We start from the raw sequence: 20,251 nt of genomic DNA, 5'->3' as shown, positions 1-20,251 counted from the left end.
TGGAAGAGAGGAATACGAAGAAAGACGATGCGTGTTTCCAGTGTTTCCAGTGGCGAGATGATGCTTTTCTCTCTCGCGACGATGCTCACCTCGATCAATCGGTTCACAGTTCACCGATCCCTAATCAACCGTGGAACCCATGCACGCGTATTCCCTTTCTCTCGACTGGCGGCACGTCCGCTCTTCCAGGAAACCAGCTCTCGAATGAGTCGCGTAAAAGCGATGTTTGAGCGTTCTCTCGGCGAACACACGGTAGAACGCGCGTGCACTGAAACGAATCGAGCTGCTGGATCTCCGGCATCGGTAACCTAAATTTACTCATTAGCCAAGGAGGAACGCTCCCTCCCCTCGCGCTCCCACCACGCGATAATGCGGTATCGCTTTTCATCTGCCACTCCACTTCGTGCCGATTCACCTGCCACCGAGTAGACCTACTTTTCCATTTCAAATATTTCGTTCGCTCTGATATTTTTTTTCTCCCCCCTCTCGCTCTTCTCCTTTCGAAAACGGACCGATCTCTACGCGTTTCTCTTCCCCTCGTTTTTTACCGATTTTCGAGAGATTTCCAATTTTTTTTCTTTTCTTTTTATTTATTTTTTTTTCTTTTTTTTCCCCCTAATCGGAGGAAAATTGGGAAAATCGATTTTGGTCCCGGGATCGGGGCGAGATCCTTATCGTAGTCGGATGCGAAGCGTTTAATCGCTTTGTAAACACGTACGCGTACGCACGATTTTTTAGACTGCACGAGCATCGTATCGGTCGATTACACTTTCCTTCAACGGCTCGCCTGTAAATATCGCGATACAGGTGCACACATTCTCCGTAAACCAATTATCCAGTGACACGGAAAGCCTGCGCTCTCCTCCGTGCACCGAGTTTCAAGGGCGAAGCTGACCCTCCCGATCAGCTCACCCTCTCTAACGTCTCTCTCCGTCGTAGCCGATCCTCTACACCAGCCTCTGACGGTAATTCGATGGTGGATTTGACGTTTAACCGCGTCGCTGCTGAATTATACGACTGGCACGGCGGGGATGTGACGTCTCGAAAGAATGACCGGCCAATATCGGTCCTCGATCGAACTTTGACAGTGTTCGAGCAAACTAATAGATATTCGAACTTTCATCGTGCGATACGTAGAACTATATATAGAAAGAGAGAGAAGAAAAAGACGATCTTTGATATTTTTTCAATCGAAAATTGATCAAGAAAAATGTCACCTCCTCCGCGCGCCGTCGTGCTCATTCATTGTCCAAAGCATTCCCCTAAATCGCGAGTCGCGGATCAAATACTCTCTGTCAAAATGAAAATAAAAATCAAACTCGAACTCTGAAATCGTTCACAAATATTTACTCGAATAAAAACATCGTGTCTATCGTATCGAAAGAGAAATCATTAACTAGACACAGATCTACTCGGTTCCGCGAGTTCAGAGATCCGAAGAGATGCGAGATTGAAATCCGCGGTCTCGTTCTCGAACTCGTTCTTGTCCGTTCCATTGGTAAAGAAGAAAGAATTGGCAAGTATATCGAGCATAGACTCACCCTTCTCGGATTCGTCAGGCTCGTCGCTCGCACACTCGGGTGTGCTTCGCTCCTCCTCGCTGCTGCTGAAGCTTCTCTGAGGCTGAAGACCACCACCCTGCCCGACCGATTGCGGGGTGTGCGCGCTTTGCGTCTGATGCACCGAATGTTGCTGAGGGGGATGTACCGCGCTTCGTGGTGGGCCCGCTTCTACCATAGGCTGATATGTCATCGCGAGATCCGTATTCTGATCCTATAAATCGGGGAGGGAAAAAAAAGCTCAGAAACGAAGAAGAAGAAGAAGAAGAAGAAGAGACAAAAGAAGAAGAAGAAGAAGAAGAAGAAAGAAAGATCCAGAATAGAAGGTATATCAGTAAAGATGTTTCTCACAGACCGAGACAAGATTCGCAGAGAACAGCGCAGAAGCAAGGTTGAAACGTGAGATGAGATGGAAATGAGGAGAGAAGAGGCGTGAAAGTGAAAGAGAACACGATTTTTATCGAACACGTTTTTCAGCGTTTTCTCGATCGATGCGCGTAGAAACGAGGCGCGAGAAAAGTAGTAGTAAAGGGCAGGACAAAGCAGACATTGGAAACTTTTATCCGCTTCTTGTTCGACGATTTGGCTCCACTGGATGTTACGTAGTCGAGAGCGTCCTCTCGAGCGCCGCCTACGTAAGAATATCGTTAACATCCGCTCCTACACGCTCCGTGGGATATACATGGGCGCATAACTTGTTGAATGTTTAATTTTCCAAGTCGCTCTCCCTTTTTCTCTCTCTCTCTCTCTCTCTCTCCCTCTCTCGAGCCGTGTTAACGTCACGTTCGTTCCCGGGGGTTGAACCAATCGAGAGAGAACCAGGTAGGTCCCACTCACCGGGTAGATCGGCCGTTGCCTCTGCTGGTAGTTCTGCTGTTTCATGAGACCGTCGATCTCCCCTCTGTACAGATTCGGGTCATCCTCCGCGTAAGCGTCCGGATGCCTGGGCGGTTGTTGGGCCTGATGGGATGGAGCTACGTGGGGCGTCGGAAGGCTTCTCGAGTGAGGCGAAACGGACATGTCCACTCCGCTATCGCTCGTCGGCAGTCGACGCCCTGGGCCCTGTAATCGCCACCAGAAAGCTGCCATTTTTTTCGAAATTCCCGCCCCGCAATTTTTCGCCCCGGTTCTTTCGATAATATTCGCCGCGTGTCGGGTTGCAGTGGTTGGGTGGTGGATGCAAACAACAGTGCGTTATATTGTTGCGTTCTTGTTTCGTTCATATCGGCATGTGATTGGTATCGATGTGCGGTTACGCCGCTGCGTCTCTGGACGATTATGTATAAACGAGGTTGATATAAAAAAAATCGAGTGAGAATTGTCGATAAAAATCGTCAAGGGACGCAACAGCAATGGTTGGTGAGAATGAGCGCAGTGACAGATGGTGAGATGTATATATAAAATCAATTGCATTTTGCCTTGCTTCGACCGAATTCGCTTAGCTATGTGTTTTTAGCGATTGTTGTTGTAATTGTTGTTGCATATATACATATATACACATGTATACATATATATTTTTTAAAATATTTGTTGTTGTTGTTGTTGTTATTGTTGTTGTATATCCAGAGCAACAGTGCGTGCACGAGCGCTATTTAACGACCGTGGAGAGCAATTTTAATCCCCGTGGTCAAACAAGTAAGTGAATGGAAGTAAATCGTACTTGCTCTTGCTGAGAGTACTGCCTTCTGAGCAAACTTCCGCTGCTTAGTAACAATGGCAAATTCTCCTTTTCGGCCGCGCTGTGCGCTCTCTCGAGTTTCGGTCTTTTATCCTGAGTTTGGTCCACGAGTCCCGGAGGACCACCCACCTGCATGTCCTGCATTCGTCGCACCATCGCGTTGTCCCCGGCAGCCAGACCCGTCTTCGTTATCCATTGCCCGGTCTTCGACAGCAACTCTTGCTTCTTGCGGCAAAGGATGCACACCCATATTACCTGAAATCAAATGGAATGGACTCGTCACGTGCGTCTTCCATTTCCCTTCGTTTTTCGACTAATCATTTAACCGAGTAACCGAGATTCGTTGGAATCTCAGAAATTTTCTCAAAAAATGTTCTTCCAGTTCGATCGAGAGGGTAATTAAAATTATCCGTAGCAGCGCGAAAAAAAGAGGAGAGATAGTTCGAGAAAGAGAGAGAGAGAGCGAGAAGGGTGCGGAGAGGGAAAGAATCCTGATCGATCCAGGTCACCGCTTGTAGCGAGGATATTAATAGGAAATTATCTATAGGAAGTCGATGCTAATTGAAACGTGTAAGCGGATGACGAGCGAGTTTCGATTCGATTCGAGTTCTTAAAAAATTCGAGGCGAACGGACAGTGGACGGAACAGATTCGCGCTGTCTTCGAGCTTGAAGCGACACCCTTTCGAGCTCGCAGTGTTTGTCGAGCTCGCAACGAGGAGGAGAACGGCGTTAAAAATACACGACAGCCGGAGGGGACAAGCGAAGCCGTGCACCCTCGTCGCGTCCGTGATATATCCGTACGATATTCGACTCCGGTTTTCGGCTGCCGAATCCTCGAGAGAGAGAGGAGAAATTATTGTGAAATCCCCTTTAACGAGGTCTCTCCTTCGGACTTCGTCTCGCTTCGGGCGAGCAGCAAATCTTATGCAAATCCTTCCAGAGTTTAACGTTAAATTAAATCGGAGCGGAGATCCGATCGTGCAACGAGAGACGAAAAATATCGTTCGATAGCCGAAGGAAGTAGTTGCGCCTCGCTTTGCAACGATTATCGAAACGTCTCGTCTCGACGACGTCGATAATCCGGGACGACGGCGATGGGAACGCGATCGATGGAAGCGCGATACAGCCGCGCTTTCCGCTACTTTCCAGCCGAGTAATTGGAGCGTCGATGGTTGGAGAGACGCAGGAAAGTACGTGTCGAGGAGTTCGACGAGTGGAGAAGGGAAATCGAGCGTCTCGAGTGGACGAAAAGCGCATTCTTCGTGTACGACCATTCACCGCGTCGGCACAATGAACGAGAAAGGGGCTAATAATTAGCGGGGCTAGCTGCGACCGTAACTGGGAGCGTTTTGAAGGATGAATAGGCGGGGCGGAATACTCCATCAAGATAAAGCGTGATGGATGGACCATTTAGAAGCAAACCATAAAACAATGCCCATGCCGGTTCCCATCGATAACACTTTCCACTTGCCCATTCACGCGTGTTATTGTACCAACTATAATGGCGTGAACAACCGTGCCGCAAGGACACGGGACTGTTTCCCTTGAATTACGGTCGGCAGAAACGTCGTAAAGTTGGCGGGATTAAAATACGCGTCCGAGTTTTTCGTTTGCTCCATTCTTCCTTCCTCCACTTTCGTTCGATCCGATATTTATTCTTATAATTCTCTATTCTTATAATTCTTCCTTCGGACTAGATTGATTATTGATTCGTCGTTGAAGATGCACTTTCACGTTTATGTATGATTATATATTGATCCAACTTCATGGTTGTTCGTCGAAGATGCATTCCATGGTGTACGCATAATTATTTCTTTAATATTATTATCGATATTATTGTAATTATATTTTGACTTTCGTTACACGTATCTACGTATCTACGTCTACGCGATTTAATCAGTTAGGGGAAATCTTTTTATGGACAAGTGGAAAATGAGGTCGATTAAAGTGAGACGAGAGGAAGAACAATTTTCCCTTCCCCGATTATTCACCCGTTTCGTGAATTTCAAAGGGAAGAAAATGGGAGGCACGGTTGTAGTTGGCGCGCGAATATCATCATGAATCGATACACGATCGGCCACGCGGACCATTTGCACAATTATCGTTGTCCATTATCGTTATTCGATGAATATCCAATCCCGTTCCGTATTCCGCTAATCCGCGAGCCGGGGACGGCTGGTGGAAATGAAAACGTGTTTGCCCCTATTAGGCACGACGCGAATCAGCTGCGATTGCACCTTAGCCGGGAAACGTTCCGCTTGATTTACTCGTCGAGAGGCAATCGAGCGACCGAGAGAGAGAGAGAGTGGGCGAGAGGGAGAGAGGAGCTTAGCGAGAAGAGTTTTAAGAATTATTCGTAAGGAGAAAAAAAACCGTTGAATTATTTTTTCTTCTCCTTTTTTTTCTCCCCTTCTTCAATTTCTATAGGACATCAGAGAGGTGGTGTCGTGGAAAGGAATTAATTTCTAAAAATCTCAATCGCTCTCCCGATGAAAAGCGCGATTATTCGAAACGAGGCACTAACTCGTATCACGTAATCGTATCGTTGAAACAACGATCATCCTCTGATCATCTATTTTCTACCCAACGAATCGCCCGACTTACATCAACCTGTTCCCTGTTATTATCGGATCTCGTTTGCGTAACGAGAAGATGGAACGCGCGTATTCGGTCCGCGTTACCGTATAAATAGACGAGATTCGTATAGAAATGGGGGAGGGAACGATTTTCGCGAGGACGAATCGAGAGTTTCTCGCGTATATAATAGTAATTACAAAACACCCGGCGTCGCATTACGTAAAAACGTAATGATTGCTTTAACAGGTTGGGAGCCTGTTACATAAATAATACTTTAATATACCCTTTATCCGATTGTATGTGCATGCGCGTACGTATGTATATGTGCAAGAGGTTGACGTACGAAAATTCTTCTTACCGCGTAGGCGATGGAACGAGATCCAGAACGTGTTCTGAAGAGCACGAACATCGATTAAGGAAAAAAAGAGTAGTAGAGTCGTAATCTCGAGGTTTGACAAAGTGAGAACGAGTATATGTGTATATATATATGTATATATATATATATATTACAAATAACGATCTCTTTAGACGACAGACAGATATTTCATCTCTCCTAAGTGTCCCAGTTTTTAAATGCGAGCCCGTAAACGTGGAATTTATTTTTACCTTCCTGTCCGCCGCCGTTTAATAAGTGAAGAACACAGTTTTCCCGATGAAAAGTGGAGGGTTTCCCTTTGTCGAAAATGCTTTTGCAAAGCTGGCGCGACGTAATTATTTCATAGTTGCGACGCGATTTCACGCGTGCACGTTAACGCAACGGGCGATTGGAGGATGGCTGGGAGGGGTGGGAGGAAGGAGGAAGGGGAAAGGGGGAGGGAGGCAGAATATCTAAAAATATCCTTCTTCACTTGCACACGGAGAACGGAACGGTCCTTCGAGAATCGGGAGGATTCATCGTCAATGATAAGAAAATATATATTTTACAGACGTAGGAGGTGCATGACGTTACGTCGACGTATTTAGACGCGAAAACGCGCGGCTGATGGAGATCGACGAAGGAAGAACGAGTCGTTTGCGCGGTACGCGAAAATTCGGGGATACGTGCTCCCGTCTCGGCATGGTTCTCAATCGAGATGCACGAGTGGTCGAGTTGGTCGAGCGGACGAAGGGATTGTGACGCGCGTGCATCCGCGAAAACGCGCGGGTTATTTTTTCCCCGAGGTGCTTGCAACCCCGACCGTACCTCGCTGCAGACTGGCGGCCCGGCCGTGGAACAGAGAGTGCATCGAACAAGAAAGGGAAGAGAAAGGGTTGCACAGGCGAAAAAAAAAAGAAAAAAAAAGGAAACGAAAGAGAAGGAGGATGGCTGGGGGGTGGCGGAGGGGACCGAGCTGGGCGAGAAACGAAGCGGGAAAGATAGGCGGTGGCGAGAGAAAGAGAGAGAGAGAGAGGTGAGGAGGGGTGGGTGAAGAGCACTTCGTCGAGTTGCCTAGGTAGCAATATGTCAAGAGCTCAACCCCTTTCCACCACCCTCTCGCTCATCCCTGTGCTGGCGGTCCTATCCTTTTCGCCCGAACATTCCGTACGTACGTACGTACGTACGTGTGCGCTATTTTCCGCAGCCTAAAAAGAGAAAAACTGTTGTCGCTGGTGGTGGTAGTGGTGCTGGTGGTGGTGGTGGTGGTGGTGGTGGAGATGGAGGAGTCGATGTGGAGGAACGAGGTGGCCCTCGAGTCGTCTCACCCCTCCTTCCGCCGTTACGCCTGCCGAGGGTGATAGCGGTGGTGGTGGACCAAAAGGAACGAGAACACGGCGTTGCGTGGCCGCCCGTAACGTAAATGATCATTAGTTTGCCGGCTCGAGGTGATTTGCATTAATTAATTAGGGGCCAATTAATTCGGATTACTTTATCACGGGGTCTCCCGTGTGTACGCGATCCGTGTGTCAACCGACGCCGCCGGAGTCGAGACCAGACAATGACGACGACGCGGAAAGATATCGACGTTGGACGTTGACGTCTCGTTGCTTCGAGTACGACAACCGGAGGATCGATACGCTCGTTCAAGCCAATCCGATGACTCGTCACGCCGATAAATAAATGCTCGATTAACGAATTATATTTCGAGCCGATCGAAAACAATCCTCGCACCCTTCGATCGTTGCCGATCCATCGGCTTTCTCCGTTTCCTTTTAGAAAGCATTTCGTTTTGTTGAAATTTTCATATCTAGCTATCGTTGGATCGTTCGGTCGAGGAACTTGGTTCGGATATATAGTGGCCGATAAATCGACGGAAGAAAGGAATGAAAGGAAGAGTTTTGATGGTGTCGATCGAAACCCTCGGTAAACTAGCGAGGCAAACGACGATCGCGGCGCCAAGGAGCTGTCGAGCTCTTTCATTCCTAACGAGATGTACGCGAATCGTCGAGCGTAAGAGGATCTTTTGCAACGCGGAAAGAGAGAGAATCCCCCGTCTAAAGCGGAGAGGGAGGAGGGGAGGGGGCATTGAATGCCGGAAGAGTGAGAATATTTCGAAGAGAGGCGGAAAGAGAGGCAAAAGAGGAAGGAAAGGTTTGAAGAGGGGCAAGATAGTGGACAAGAGTTTCAGTTTTCAGATAATAAAGTCTAGTTGGCGAGTGGCATCGGTGCTCAGACGACCCTTCAAGCCAACTAGCGGCCATGTCTCCTCACAGACGCGTCGCATCGACGACGATCCTTTCAAGCCTTTCCAGCCTGAAATCATGCTTAAGCATAATAGCAAAGAACGGCCTGGCAAACGAGAGTCCTCTGGCCTCGCGCCTTCCACATAATTTCCACGGATTATGGTAATTCGTCCCCTTCGTCTCCAACGAAACGAAGGAATAATCGAGGGTAACTGTGTTTCCCACCCCGATTTAATTATGAGATTTATGCAAACGCTGAATGAACTTGGACCAAAGGAGGGAGAGGGAAGGGGGAGAGGGGAGGAGAGGTAGGACGATTTTTCAGACGACTAACGAGGCAATCGTCGATGCGTCTGATTACGGAAAAAAGTTTGTGGGCGTTGCACACACCTACGTAAAACACCTAATTACTATGCAAAGTCTTCGTGATCGAGCCTCGTTCCCCCTCGTTTCGAAGTTACGCTTTACGGTCTCTCTGAACAACTTCGACCTTTCCGCTTCTCGATTTTTCGTGGAACAACGTATACCACCGCCATGCATTAGCGTCACGAGCATCGAAACTTTGCTGCCCGAACTTTTCAACTGTCCTACATACACGCGTCACGTGAAGACTCCGATTGCCCGATTCGGCCAAAAGAGGAAGAAACCCCCTCCCCCCTCACAAGAGGGACGACAGATGTCTCGACCAGGTACCCGAAACTTGCCAAACTTTCAATTACCAGCGGTTTATTTTACGGGATGCGGACCTCGTTACGTGAATCACGCGAGCACGCGTTTAATCATCCTCATTCAATCTCCCTCAACCCCAAAAACCCCAAAATACATCAAAATCGTTTGAATTATATCTTCGAAGACAGTTCCAATTTCGAATTTTCCAAGACTGACTTGACTCGAGCTAAATAATTAGAGGAATAATCGGGAATATGAGAAGGAAGGGGTTAGAATCGTTGAATTTACGAGACGATCGAGACAATTGAAACGGCACGAGGAACGATTTTCGAACGGTCGAAGGAAGGAAGAAGTCGCGTAGGTGAGGATCGATCGTGAGAGGAACGAGATGGCGAAGATACAGGCTGGAATGCTGTGTTGGAACGAAGGATACTTCCTCGAACACCGTTCGATTAGAATTACCGTCAATCCCAGCCTCCTCTGACATAAATACCAGGGATACACGCGTGCACTCGGTCGAACACGGGCGTACAATGGATCGACACAGAACTTTGGAGCCGCCCTCAAGCGTCCCACAGACCTTTGCAGCTATTCATTGCTCCGCCTGGACCTTCGATAATTCCGAAACGATCTGGTCATTAATCGAAAATCGTGGTAATTCGATAGATCCACGCGAACTATGCGATCGACGTTGTGTGACGTTGCGCCTCGTTGCGCGAATGGAAACGGATAATAACTGGGAGAATTCTGGGAGAAAGCGAAAAAAATAAAACGATTGTTCGATTATTATTACCAATCTTTTGAGAAAAGACTTCTCCAACTGTTTCACTCGCTGTGCAGTTTTATTCACTCCCCCGTGAATCATAGTATCGTATACCCTAAACTTTGTAGTCGTTTCGATTAATGATAGCCTTCCCGAAGAACACTCAATCCGCGTTAATTTCATTAACAGAAATGCAACGGCCCCGGTGAGCAATACGCTTCTCCCCTTCCTTTGCTCGCCTTCCACCCACGCGTGCGGCAGCTTCAAAGCCACTCCTTCCCCTCGATCGACGGCTACCGCCACACCAAATATACGCGCACGCACGCACACGCACGCACTCGCGCTCACGCGCGATCGTTATGAAACAAAGAACAACGTAAATTTACCGGCCACCTTGTATTCCGTTCCCTATCCGCGACACCCCTCCGTCGGTGTCCTCCCCATCATGGACTGTAATCCTCCCTACGAAACTTAGATCAATATGTTGCGTCACGTTTCGCCCCCTGCACGCCGCCCGACATCCATCCTCCGCCACCCACACCTTCGTCCACCCCGCGCTTCATTCCTGACCCCAGTCCCCTACCCTGAACGTGACGTCACGCAGGGACGCGCCCCATTCATAGGCTCTCTCCCACGCAGACGGAACCGCCGAAGGGAAATCGAAAGAAAGAAGAGAAAGAGGAGGAAGAGAAGAAGGAAAAATTTGATCGTGCGTAATGATAACAGGGAGGAAAGAGAAGGTTGCAAGGAAAAAAAATTTGGGAATTCGTTCGTTCAAATTTTGAAATCGAATTAATCGAAGAACCAATTCGTTCTTGGTTAAAAAGCTCGTGTAATTGAACGAATCTCGCGTATCGTGCCTCGCCCCCCTCTCTCTCTCTCTCTTTCTTCCTCTTTCTCTTTCTCTCTTCACAGTCAGCGCTCTCCAAAGAAACGTACGAGCGTTTCGTTCCAGCGGATCGATGATGTCGTAACGCGCGCCGTGACGTTTATCATCGTACTTGCGTGTGGCCCTGGCTCGCTCTGTGCGTGTGTATGTGTGTGTGTGTGTGTAGGAGTTACGCATTCATCGGGTGAAACCTGTGACACGCACGTGCCGTCTCTCTTCTTTTCGGCCTGTCCTATATTTTTCGGGCGTATTAAACCGGGAATTCTCCTCGAAACATTGGGGATTGGTTATCGCGAGAGGAAGTTGGAGAACGATCGATGAATCTCCTGTTCGCGAGCGGAAACGTAAGGAAGGTCTGGCTGGCGCGAGATACTTCCAACTGGAAGTATTTCAAAGGGAAAGGCGTTGAATCGAAGATTAAATATTTTCGAAAGTATCGTAAATTGTTGTTCCTCGCGAGGCTCGCTTTAACCGACTGCATAGCCAATCTTCCGTTTCTTAAGCCGCGGCAAAGTACGACGAAAGCCAATAAACTTGCAGGAAGTTGTAAACCGAAGTTCCTCGCGTCTGCCTCTATTATTATACCATCCCCCGACCGGGATGAAACGCGCGCGCGTATTATATTTCGCTGTGGATATGCATGTACGTGTGTATGTATACGTAGCGGCCGCTCTTATTTTCTCCTCTCCCCGGATGCGCCACTTTCAAAAACGAAGTTAAATTACTCCTCTCGCCTCCCCTCGCCTCGCGTAACGGAATCGAATAAATGGAATCGTGGCATGCCCGAAGAATCGTTGACTAAACTACTGTCACCGTTAATCGAATTACGCGATCCATTCCCGGATTCCCCCTCCCCTACCTCTCTCTCTTTTTTTTTATATAGATCCTTCCAGAAAATTTCTCTCTTATTCTCCAACGTTGCTTCAAAATAATAAACTTCCGATCATAGAAAATTCATGAGATTAATTATATATATATATATATAATCGAGGCGAAGTTTCGACGATCAATTGAATTACCATCGAATAATCTTATCTTATAATCTTGTTCCAACATTTCGAAAATAACTTCCGATACAATTAATTATAACAACAACAATCCAACAACAAGCTTTCCATCGTATCCATCGTTCCATTTATCCAATTATCATCGATATCGTTTCAACGAACGAGAGGATATCGAAGAATATATATATATATATATATATATATATATATATATATATATATAGAGAGAGAGAGAGAGAGAGAGAGAGAAATAAAATCTTCTCGAGGAATGCGAAAAGACCATCCTTCCTCCCTTCCCCTTTGCTCCTCTCCCATTGACGATAAAAACCCTATGGAAATCGAGCGACCAGGCCGGAGAAATAGAGGCGCAAAACAGGCGGGAAACGCTATTCGCTATTTAACGATGGCTTTACGCCCACATACGCTACACGCGCGCGCGTCCGCGATAAGGGTTAATTGGTATAGCACGGAGAAAGGGGGCCGTCGGGGGTTGGTGAGAGTTGGGCAAAGGATGGAGGGGGCAGAGTGCCGCTATAGGTCAATTATTTCCACGTATTTCAAGCGATACGCGGCCGTTATCGTCTTTCCCGATACCCGACCGCTCTTAATTGTTTCCAGGAAGTTGACATTTCCTGGCCTGCACTTTTAACGCCGGCCACACCGAGGGGAGATGAGGGGATGGGGAGGGAGAGAGGATATGTGTGTGGAGTCGCGACAAAGACGTGTTTCGAAATCTTCCACCCCCTCCTCTTAGAGAATAAATGGGCCGCCCTCAAGACGCGATAAATCACGGTGGCGCGGATCCAATTTTCCGCGAACATCGAGAGGATGGAACTGCGTGAAATCGCTGGAATCTTCGATAACGCGAGAACGAGACCTTCCTACGCCATTAAACGCCTCTTCCACCGCTATTGCCTTCGACATCGATCTAATTTTTCAACGTTTCTTCGTTTTTCCCTCTTACCTTTCCTCCCTCCCTTCTTATTATTATTATTATTATTATTCTCTATTGAGCAAAAAATTTCGTCTCCATCTTTTGGCTAGTTTAGGAAATTTGGAAAACTGGAAATGGAAAAAATGTGTAAATCTTTTTCGAATTAACCGGATCTCTATTTTATTTAGAGATATTCGTGCAATGCGAGAGTTCCACTGAGAAATATATGGCGAGATAATAGTTCAAAGGAGAATCATGGTCTGGTTCCTGGCGCACTCAAAATCCCATTGATCAGAGTTATCAGTGGGAAGGGTCGAGCCAGTGACTCTGCTTTCGGACCGGTTTTCACGCCATCGATTCGCGTGGGGAACCTTCGCGTGCACGATCGACAATCTCGTTTATCGACCTGTGATGACGTCTCTCCTCTCCTACTCTCGCGCCGATTATTTCCTAGAAGTTTAAACGACTCCTCTCGCGTTATCGTTCAAACGATGCCGCATACGGGAAAATTCATTGGATCGATCGAAAAAATTGAACGATCGATTTGCAATTAAGAGGATGATTCAAATATAATATTCGTATCTAAGGAGAATTTATTTGGATTTTTGAGGGGCGTGAAAAGAACGCGAGCCTTGAAATGTCACGAGAGGCAAGGTTCCGTTTCCGGTGCTCGCGTACAGAATGCACCGTCACAGAAGATTTTCCTTTGATCCCTTCATTTAGGTAATGAATCTTTTTTTTTTTTGGTCGCACTAGATCTGACCGGCGACAAATAAAATTTGTGATCCCTCAAAGCGTAGATGTTCACTAAATTTAAGTAGCTTCCCTGTAATTAAAAGAAAAATAACGGATTATCCTGTCATCTTGCGCTTTGAAACTCTTTTTAACATCCAATTAAAAAAAAAAAAAAAGAAAGAAAAAGTAACGCGTTTAAAACTTTGAAAAATCGGGGATAATTTCGAGAAAATACGAAGACGCGAATATATTTCGTCGATTGCGCGATATCGATGCACAAATATCGCGTTGGAAACTTTAAAGGACAGCCGGTGTGATGCGAGATAACCGATATTCAGGCCAGGTGTATCCGTGGAAAGTTCAACGACAGCGGATCGAATAGTGGAAAGTTGAAGGCAATTAGTCAGTCTGAATTCCACCCTTGAGCGTCGGGGCGTGAAACGCGAGCGTAAAAGAAAAAAAACAGTGGGGAATTAGACCGAGGAGAGGGCTCGATTCCTCCGGATAATATATCTTGCCGTTTCTTTCCCGATCTCTCCCCTACCTTGGTCGACCGTAAAGTGACCTTTCCGCCGCAGCGTGCGCAGCACCGGATGCTGCAGTAGTTGCAGATGTGACCGACGCCGTCGGCGAACTTGGTTTTCAGGCATATGTGACACGTGGCGTGCAACTCCACTCCCGCCTTCTTGTGTTTCTCCGAGCAGGCACGTATCCTTTCCTCGAGGATCTTCACCTCATCCTGCTTCCGTCTGCAAACGATAAGGAAGAATAATTAATCCATCTTTGAACGAATGAAATGAAAACCAAGGATCTAATCTCGAAGGAGAAGAGATCGATAGATTTGAGAACGTTAACGATGAAATCGTATTCCGACAGTACGATCGATTTAAGAGCATTATTTCATCGAGTTTCTTTCATTCGAAACACGGGAATGGATGAAACAAGAGGAGGAGATCAAATTTAGAAACAGTCGACGTCGTATGCAAATTACAGACTAAACTAGACGCACGTTGCATTCGAGTAGGAATTTGTCGAAAAAGAAGAAGAGATGCGAAGACGTGTTCGTATCCAGCCTCGTATATAAATATGTAAACGCGTTTGTATACGTGCGTGCTCAGTTGCATTCTAACAACCCTTTCTTGCGTAGCTTCGAGAATGGATAGGAAGTGGAAAGGAGGAAAACAGAGAGGAGAAAAAGCCAGCTTCTTCGAGCGTGGGAGGTTGGTTTCAGAAGAATCGAGCCGCCATTAGACTCCTCGATAATTGCGGATCCTCAATTTTCGGAGAATTCGAACAAAGCTAGGATACAGAGATCTGTTTCTTTCTCCCTCTCCGTCTCCTGGCCCACCATTAAAATTCAACCGACAATCGTCCTTCGTCGAGCCGAGATTTTTCTGCAAATTGCAGCAACGGCGTCGCTCCACTTTTATCTGCCTCTCCTCCTCCCCCTTCCCGCCGTGATTTCGTTTATTAGCCAACAGCTACTTAATTCCAGCCGCGTAACTAATTCGCAGCGCGACGTTTTTTCAAGCCTCGCTCGTTTCCGCTTTCACCGATGATTTTCGAGATTCAACATTTTCGAGACCGAAACAATCATCGATTTTCATCCTCCCAACCGTTCTCCGAGACTTTGCTAACTCTCCGATATCGAGCGGAGAAAGGACGTATTATTGTAGATATCGAGAATCATCGGCTCGAACAAACAAAGAGAATAGAAGATTAAGTTCGATAAGTTCAATCCTCTGCGAATGCATTCTCGTCTTATTGTGTCATACACTTTAGAAACTAGATGTCGACTATAGTCTTCCTATTTATGCATCGTATAAACGATCGTAGACTCCTGTCGGCGGAGATAACAGGTGGCAAAGAAATTTTATTGCTATCAATCCGATGGACGATGCAGGGATATAATCTGATCGATGAAAAATACGCGCTTTCCACCGTGTTCTATGCCTATCTCATTCGCGAACAATTCCTTATTAAACGATATTCGAGGAAAGGGACTTTGTTAACATATTCAAGATTTCAAGAAGTGGTGGAATTATTCGCGAATGAAAGGAAGAAGCAAAATGATAATTCGTTCGATTAATGGGGGAAATTATGGGAATATTGTGAGTACTTACAGTTAGGAGGGAATGGTCAGACTTTAATACCGGAGAGTCGATTTATCGGCAAGGTGATTGAACTGAAATGGAATGTGACCGATGTCATCGATTTATTCCATCTACACCCAGTTTAGTACGTTTTCGTCGTCGAGAAATTCTGATACGCTCAATCTGTACGTAGTAATTTTCCATCTCGTATCGCTCCTCCCTCCTTTCCAAATAACTAATTTTAACGAACGTGCGACTCGATCACGAGAGAATTTTCTTTGAGAAGAGCGGTACTCGTAAACAATGTTAACCACTCTAATCACAAGGGATGAAGATGACGAGCAGGCCCGGGCAAGAGATAGATCTGCAAGCCAAGTAGGTTAGGGCGAAAGATAGACGAGATGGAGGAAAATAAAAGACAGGAATACTTGGCACGTGCTCCACCATCGCCACAAAGTCTCCGGATCGCGTATACGAGGACGAAGAAAAGTTGGGAATCGCGAGGGTTGTTGGCACCAACGGTTTCGAACTTGGATCCTCGTGAAATAGACGCAACCGAACAAATTTCTGTCGAATTCCTTTTGATCGTTATCCATTTTCACCATTAGCTTCTTGCACAGAGAAGGAAGATCCGCCTATATTAAACACGTCGATGGAGTTTCGTAGCGGAAATTTGCATGGAAACAGTAGGAAGCTACGGGCTACGAGCGGTAACCTAAATCTTGAGTTTGCCGATCGAGTCAAAGGTCGTGGCTGCATGTCACAAAGCATATATATATATACGTATAGGTATAGAGACACACAGTGTACGTGCGCCCGCCCACATTACTCTAATTGCTTTACCAATAATCGCGCGCGACTCACGAACACGCGACGACGATCGGTCGAGTTGAAACGGCTCGTCGTCGCGTTGCAACCGCGTTTCCTCGAGACACGATTTATCTGGGGAAAAAAAAAAGAAAAGAAAAGAAAAAAAATTCTTCCGCGACGAAAAAGAAGCAGATCAAAGGGAGAGAGGAGCGGGCGCAGAAATGTAGGTTACTTAACGAACACCAACCGTGATTTACGCGCGACTTTTCCGTCCCACAAAATCCGCGCTACGCGACTTTTCACACGATGTCCCCGGCTACGTGCCTCGCCTCGAACAAAGAATCCCACCCTCTCCCCGATCTTTGCTCGACACGTCGAAACTTCCGTCCGTTAGACTCGCCGCTTCGTATTTTTTTTTTTCTTTCTTTTTTTTTCACGCCTCAAACTTTACGCCTCGTCTACTGTACCCGAGTTTTACAATACCCACGGATGAAAGAGGGAGGGGGTAGAAAGAAAAAGAAAGAAAAAAATATCGACAATTGTTACACGACATGTTAATGTGAAAGGTGGTCGAGGAATTGGAGTTTGTTGAAAAACGTTCCGGCGTCGATTACATCAGAAAATTATATCGGTGGGCACGCACGAAGCAGCGTGCCTAAAAGGGGCTGAAGAAAGGTTACGCGTCTATTTTTGCGCGTGTTACCTTCGGATGCAGCGACGAGATCCGTACCGAGGACTAAAATTATCATCGCGATGTCAAAGAGGCCTGGGATAGATACTGGAAAGGTGGGGAGAGGGGAGGGGCCGAGGAACGTAACCCACGTAGCGATAATCCCGGGGCTACCGCCGTTAAAACGCGCCATTCTTTCGCGCGTGGGTCCAGCCTTCTATATTTCAGGATCCAAGAATTTACCGTGGCAATCCAACCCCTTTCACACTCCATCTACGGGCTGCATACCCTATGCATACCCTGTGCAACTACAGCAGCTCGTTACCGAGCCACGTCAAGGCTCGCTGCCTTGCATTTTACATGCGTCCCTACACGTACTTGTCGTCCACATTACATGATCTCGCATCGGTATGGCAAAGCACGCTTTCCTCATTACTCTCTCGCTTCTTCTTCTCCCTTTCTCTCGGTGCCCATCCCCTTCTCTCTCTCTCTCTCTCTCTCTCTCTCTCTCTCTCTCTCTCGCTCTCTCGCTCTCGCTCTCGCTCTCGTTCTCGTTTTCGCTCTATCTCTCTCTCTATCTCTTTCTTGATTCACTCCTCTTTTATCCCCCGTGTTCTTTGTCTCCTTTCCTCTGTCTCGCTGGCTCACCCTTTCTCACTTCTCCCTCTCTCTCTCTCTCTCTCTCTCTCTCATACTCTACGTCTGTCTCCATTCCCCGCTCGACTGCTTTCTCACGTTCCCGTTTTCCATCAGCGACAACCTATCAATAAAACGCCTTCCTCGAAGAACACCGTCCATTTTCCTCGGCGTCGCTTCGCTGCGACTCTGGCACCGTAATTACATGCGAATGAGGCTGCTGGCGCATCCATCACCGGCTGCCTCTTGCAAATAGGTGTAGGGGGAGTAGTAGGTTGCCTGTTAAAAGGGTCAGTTTTCGCTGATTCCTTTCGGCGTTGGTTGGAAAAGTTTAAGGCCGGGTAGTTTGTCGAGATTTAAAACAGATACGCATTTCGAGCGTTTATACGAAGCGCGAAATTAAAAAGGAAACTTTTTATTTTCGAGTCGAAACTTCATTGCACTCGAGTAATTTGATTTAGATCGCAACGAAATAAATTGTTTTATTTAATAATAATTGAGATTACGAGAAGCGAGGTAGTGACAGATGAGAATCGATGGGATAATCATCCCCATAATTCGAGATAACGGAATGAATATCTAAATATGGAATAAGGGAAGATGCGATGGATATAAAACGGTCAAGGACTAACGAGCAGGTAAAGTGGAGAAAATAGGCGGAAAGCCGTCGGAGGGGACTCTGGTCAAGAAATACACGTATTGGATCGATCGGACATCGTTTCGCTCGTTCAGTAATTCTGATCAACGACGCGTGACCGTCCATGGTCACATTTTTGTAGCTCTGCCTAGCCTGCCTGACCATTCAGACTTTATACTACTTGCCGATTGGTGGTATTTCTTCGCCCCTGAATTTGCTCCTTTTATTGTTTATTATTTGGAGAGACAATGCAAAGGCATCTGATTTTTTACGAGGAATGCGTGGTGATATATGCGTGTGCAAGTAAACAAAAAAAAAAAAATAAACTACAAACTAGGCATAAAATTGATAAAAGCGAACGTTCTTTAGAAATCATTTTACGTTTTTCATTTTCGAAGCGAGTTTGAAAAAAAATGTATTTTGCATACCACTATTCTCTTACTCTTGCTTACTCTTTAATAAACCAAAAATGAATCGATGATGAATCGTCTCTTTTTCATCTCATCTCATTGGATACAAAAATAAATGCAAAGATTATGTGTCTTTAAAAACTTTTTCCACATAATTATAATGATAATAAAAAAAAAAGAAATTAATAAAAGAAAGGAAAAAAGCGAGGTTAATAAAAAGAAAAGGAAGAAATAAATAAATACAGCGCACGAGGATATCAACACTAATTTCAGCATCATTATCGGAAAAAAAAAAATCTGGATGGAAAAACCGACCTACCTCATAATCTCATTTTCCTTCTCCTCCTCCTGCTTCTGCCTTATTATAACCTCCTCGATGGTGCTCCTCTCCTCGGGGGTGAGGTGCGACATATCAGGTACAGCCGCCATCACGGACGTAAGATAGGAACGTGCACGGGAAGCTCTAATCGCGAGGAATTTAGCGCGACGCGCGGGCCGGCGCAGCACCGACGACGCCGCCGATGAGGTACCGCGACGAGGATCGCTCGCCGCGCGATAACGCTCGTTCCTACGGGATATCGCGTCCTTTCTACGACTACGGGAAAGCTGTAGCGTACGGGGGGAGTCATCCGACACCTGGTAATCGGCGCAGCTGGCCACGACAACACGGGTACGCCTTCGGCGAGCGTAGATTACGTCGTGCTCGCGCTTTTGCGTTCTGCTTCTGTCGTTTCTCTTCACGCGTCTGTTCTTGTTGTTGTTGTTGTTGTTGTGGTTGTTGTTGTTGTTGATGGTGGTGGTGGTGGTGGTGGTGGTGGTATTGTTGTTGCTGCACGTCACAGCACGAGCGGCGATCCGTGACGATCGGTACGAAGGTTGGAAGCCCGTCCACGACGACGACCACCACGTTCGCCCAACGTTCGACTGGACAAGAGGAAGCCACTGCTCGACACCGGATCCTCTTGTTCGTGCGCGCCTTATCGTCCGCCTCGAGGCTGCCTCTCATGCGAACGTCATCGAGATTCGTCGAGGCATGGACGCGACGTTGGCTAGATCCGTGATCCTCGTCTCCGTCGGTGTCCTCGTCGTCGTTGTCTCTCGTCGTACGATTACCAGCGACCGCATCTGTATGACAAATCATGTTTCACAGGCTGTGTGGAGGTTCTCGCATTCTCTCTTCCGTCCCCGGTCCTAGTTCTCCGCTCGAAGCCAGCATGGAACGATACGAGGATTGTCCCCAGGTGTTCCTCGAAAGCGACCTTCGACGAGCTTCCTCCTCGCGTCCTCGATATGGCGGCTGCGAGGTTAGAATGTGCGCACTGCTCTCCTCCGTTCCTCGCTGTGCTCTCTAAACTAATACTCCGATTCTCCCCTCTCTCTATTCCTCTTCGTATCTGCTCGTTGTGTATCGTGTACGGGATAGCCTGTATGATCGGATTTGTTTACTCTGTTTCCTCTGTTTTGATGGTCGAACACCTCGCGAGGTATCGAGGTTTTCGAGCGGACGAGGCGGCCCAGTTCACGAGTACATCGATTGAAAACGAAAACGGGTCACGGGTGCCGTTGGTGCACTCGTTTCTGT

At 47.0% G+C, this 20,251-nt stretch overlaps 1 protein-coding gene and 1 long non-coding RNA gene across 24 annotated transcripts in view; one reads left to right on the top strand and one right to left on the bottom strand.

The window, feature by feature from the left end:
* The window catches only part of LOC108001556 (regulating synaptic membrane exocytosis protein 2), a 66,420-nt gene extending 47,265 nt beyond the window's left edge, over window positions 1-19,155 (bottom strand). For 15 of the 22 annotated variants that reach the window (XM_062081044.1, XM_062081037.1, XM_062081043.1 and 12 more), the window contains exons 1-5: window positions 18,989-19,155; window positions 13,958-14,162; window positions 3,220-3,492; window positions 2,397-2,621; window positions 1,542-1,773 (exon numbers count right to left, since the gene is read on the bottom strand). In XM_062081044.1, the coding sequence (XP_061937028.1) occupies window positions 1,542-1,773; window positions 2,397-2,621; window positions 3,220-3,492; window positions 13,958-14,162; window positions 18,989-19,098 (1,045 nt within the window). In that variant the 5' untranslated portion in view covers window positions 19,099-19,155. Of the gene's footprint in view, window positions 1-1,541; window positions 1,774-2,396; window positions 2,622-3,219; window positions 3,493-6,421; window positions 6,753-13,957; window positions 14,163-18,988 lie in introns of those variants that run through there. The other 7 variants (XM_062081049.1, XM_062081046.1, XM_062081038.1 and 4 more) reach the window with 6 other exon arrangements.
* The window catches only part of LOC133666863 (uncharacterized), a 69,393-nt gene that overhangs the window by 46,224 nt on the left and 2,918 nt on the right, over window positions 1-20,251 (top strand). Inside the window, exon 4 of one of the 2 annotated variants that reach the window (XR_009831627.1) lies at window positions 6,742-15,986. The exons of the other annotated variant lie outside the window; for it this stretch is intronic. This is a non-coding gene — a long non-coding RNA (uncharacterized LOC133666863). Of the gene's footprint in view, window positions 1-6,741; window positions 15,987-20,251 lie in introns of those variants that run through there. 2 annotated transcript variants of the gene reach the window in all.

This window comes from Apis cerana, linkage group LG10 (assembly GCF_029169275.1).
Source record: "Apis cerana isolate GH-2021 linkage group LG10, AcerK_1.0, whole genome shotgun sequence".
NCBI lineage: Eukaryota > Metazoa > Arthropoda > Insecta > Hymenoptera > Apidae > Apis > Apis cerana.
This window is presented reverse-complemented; position numbering and strand designations above follow the sequence as displayed.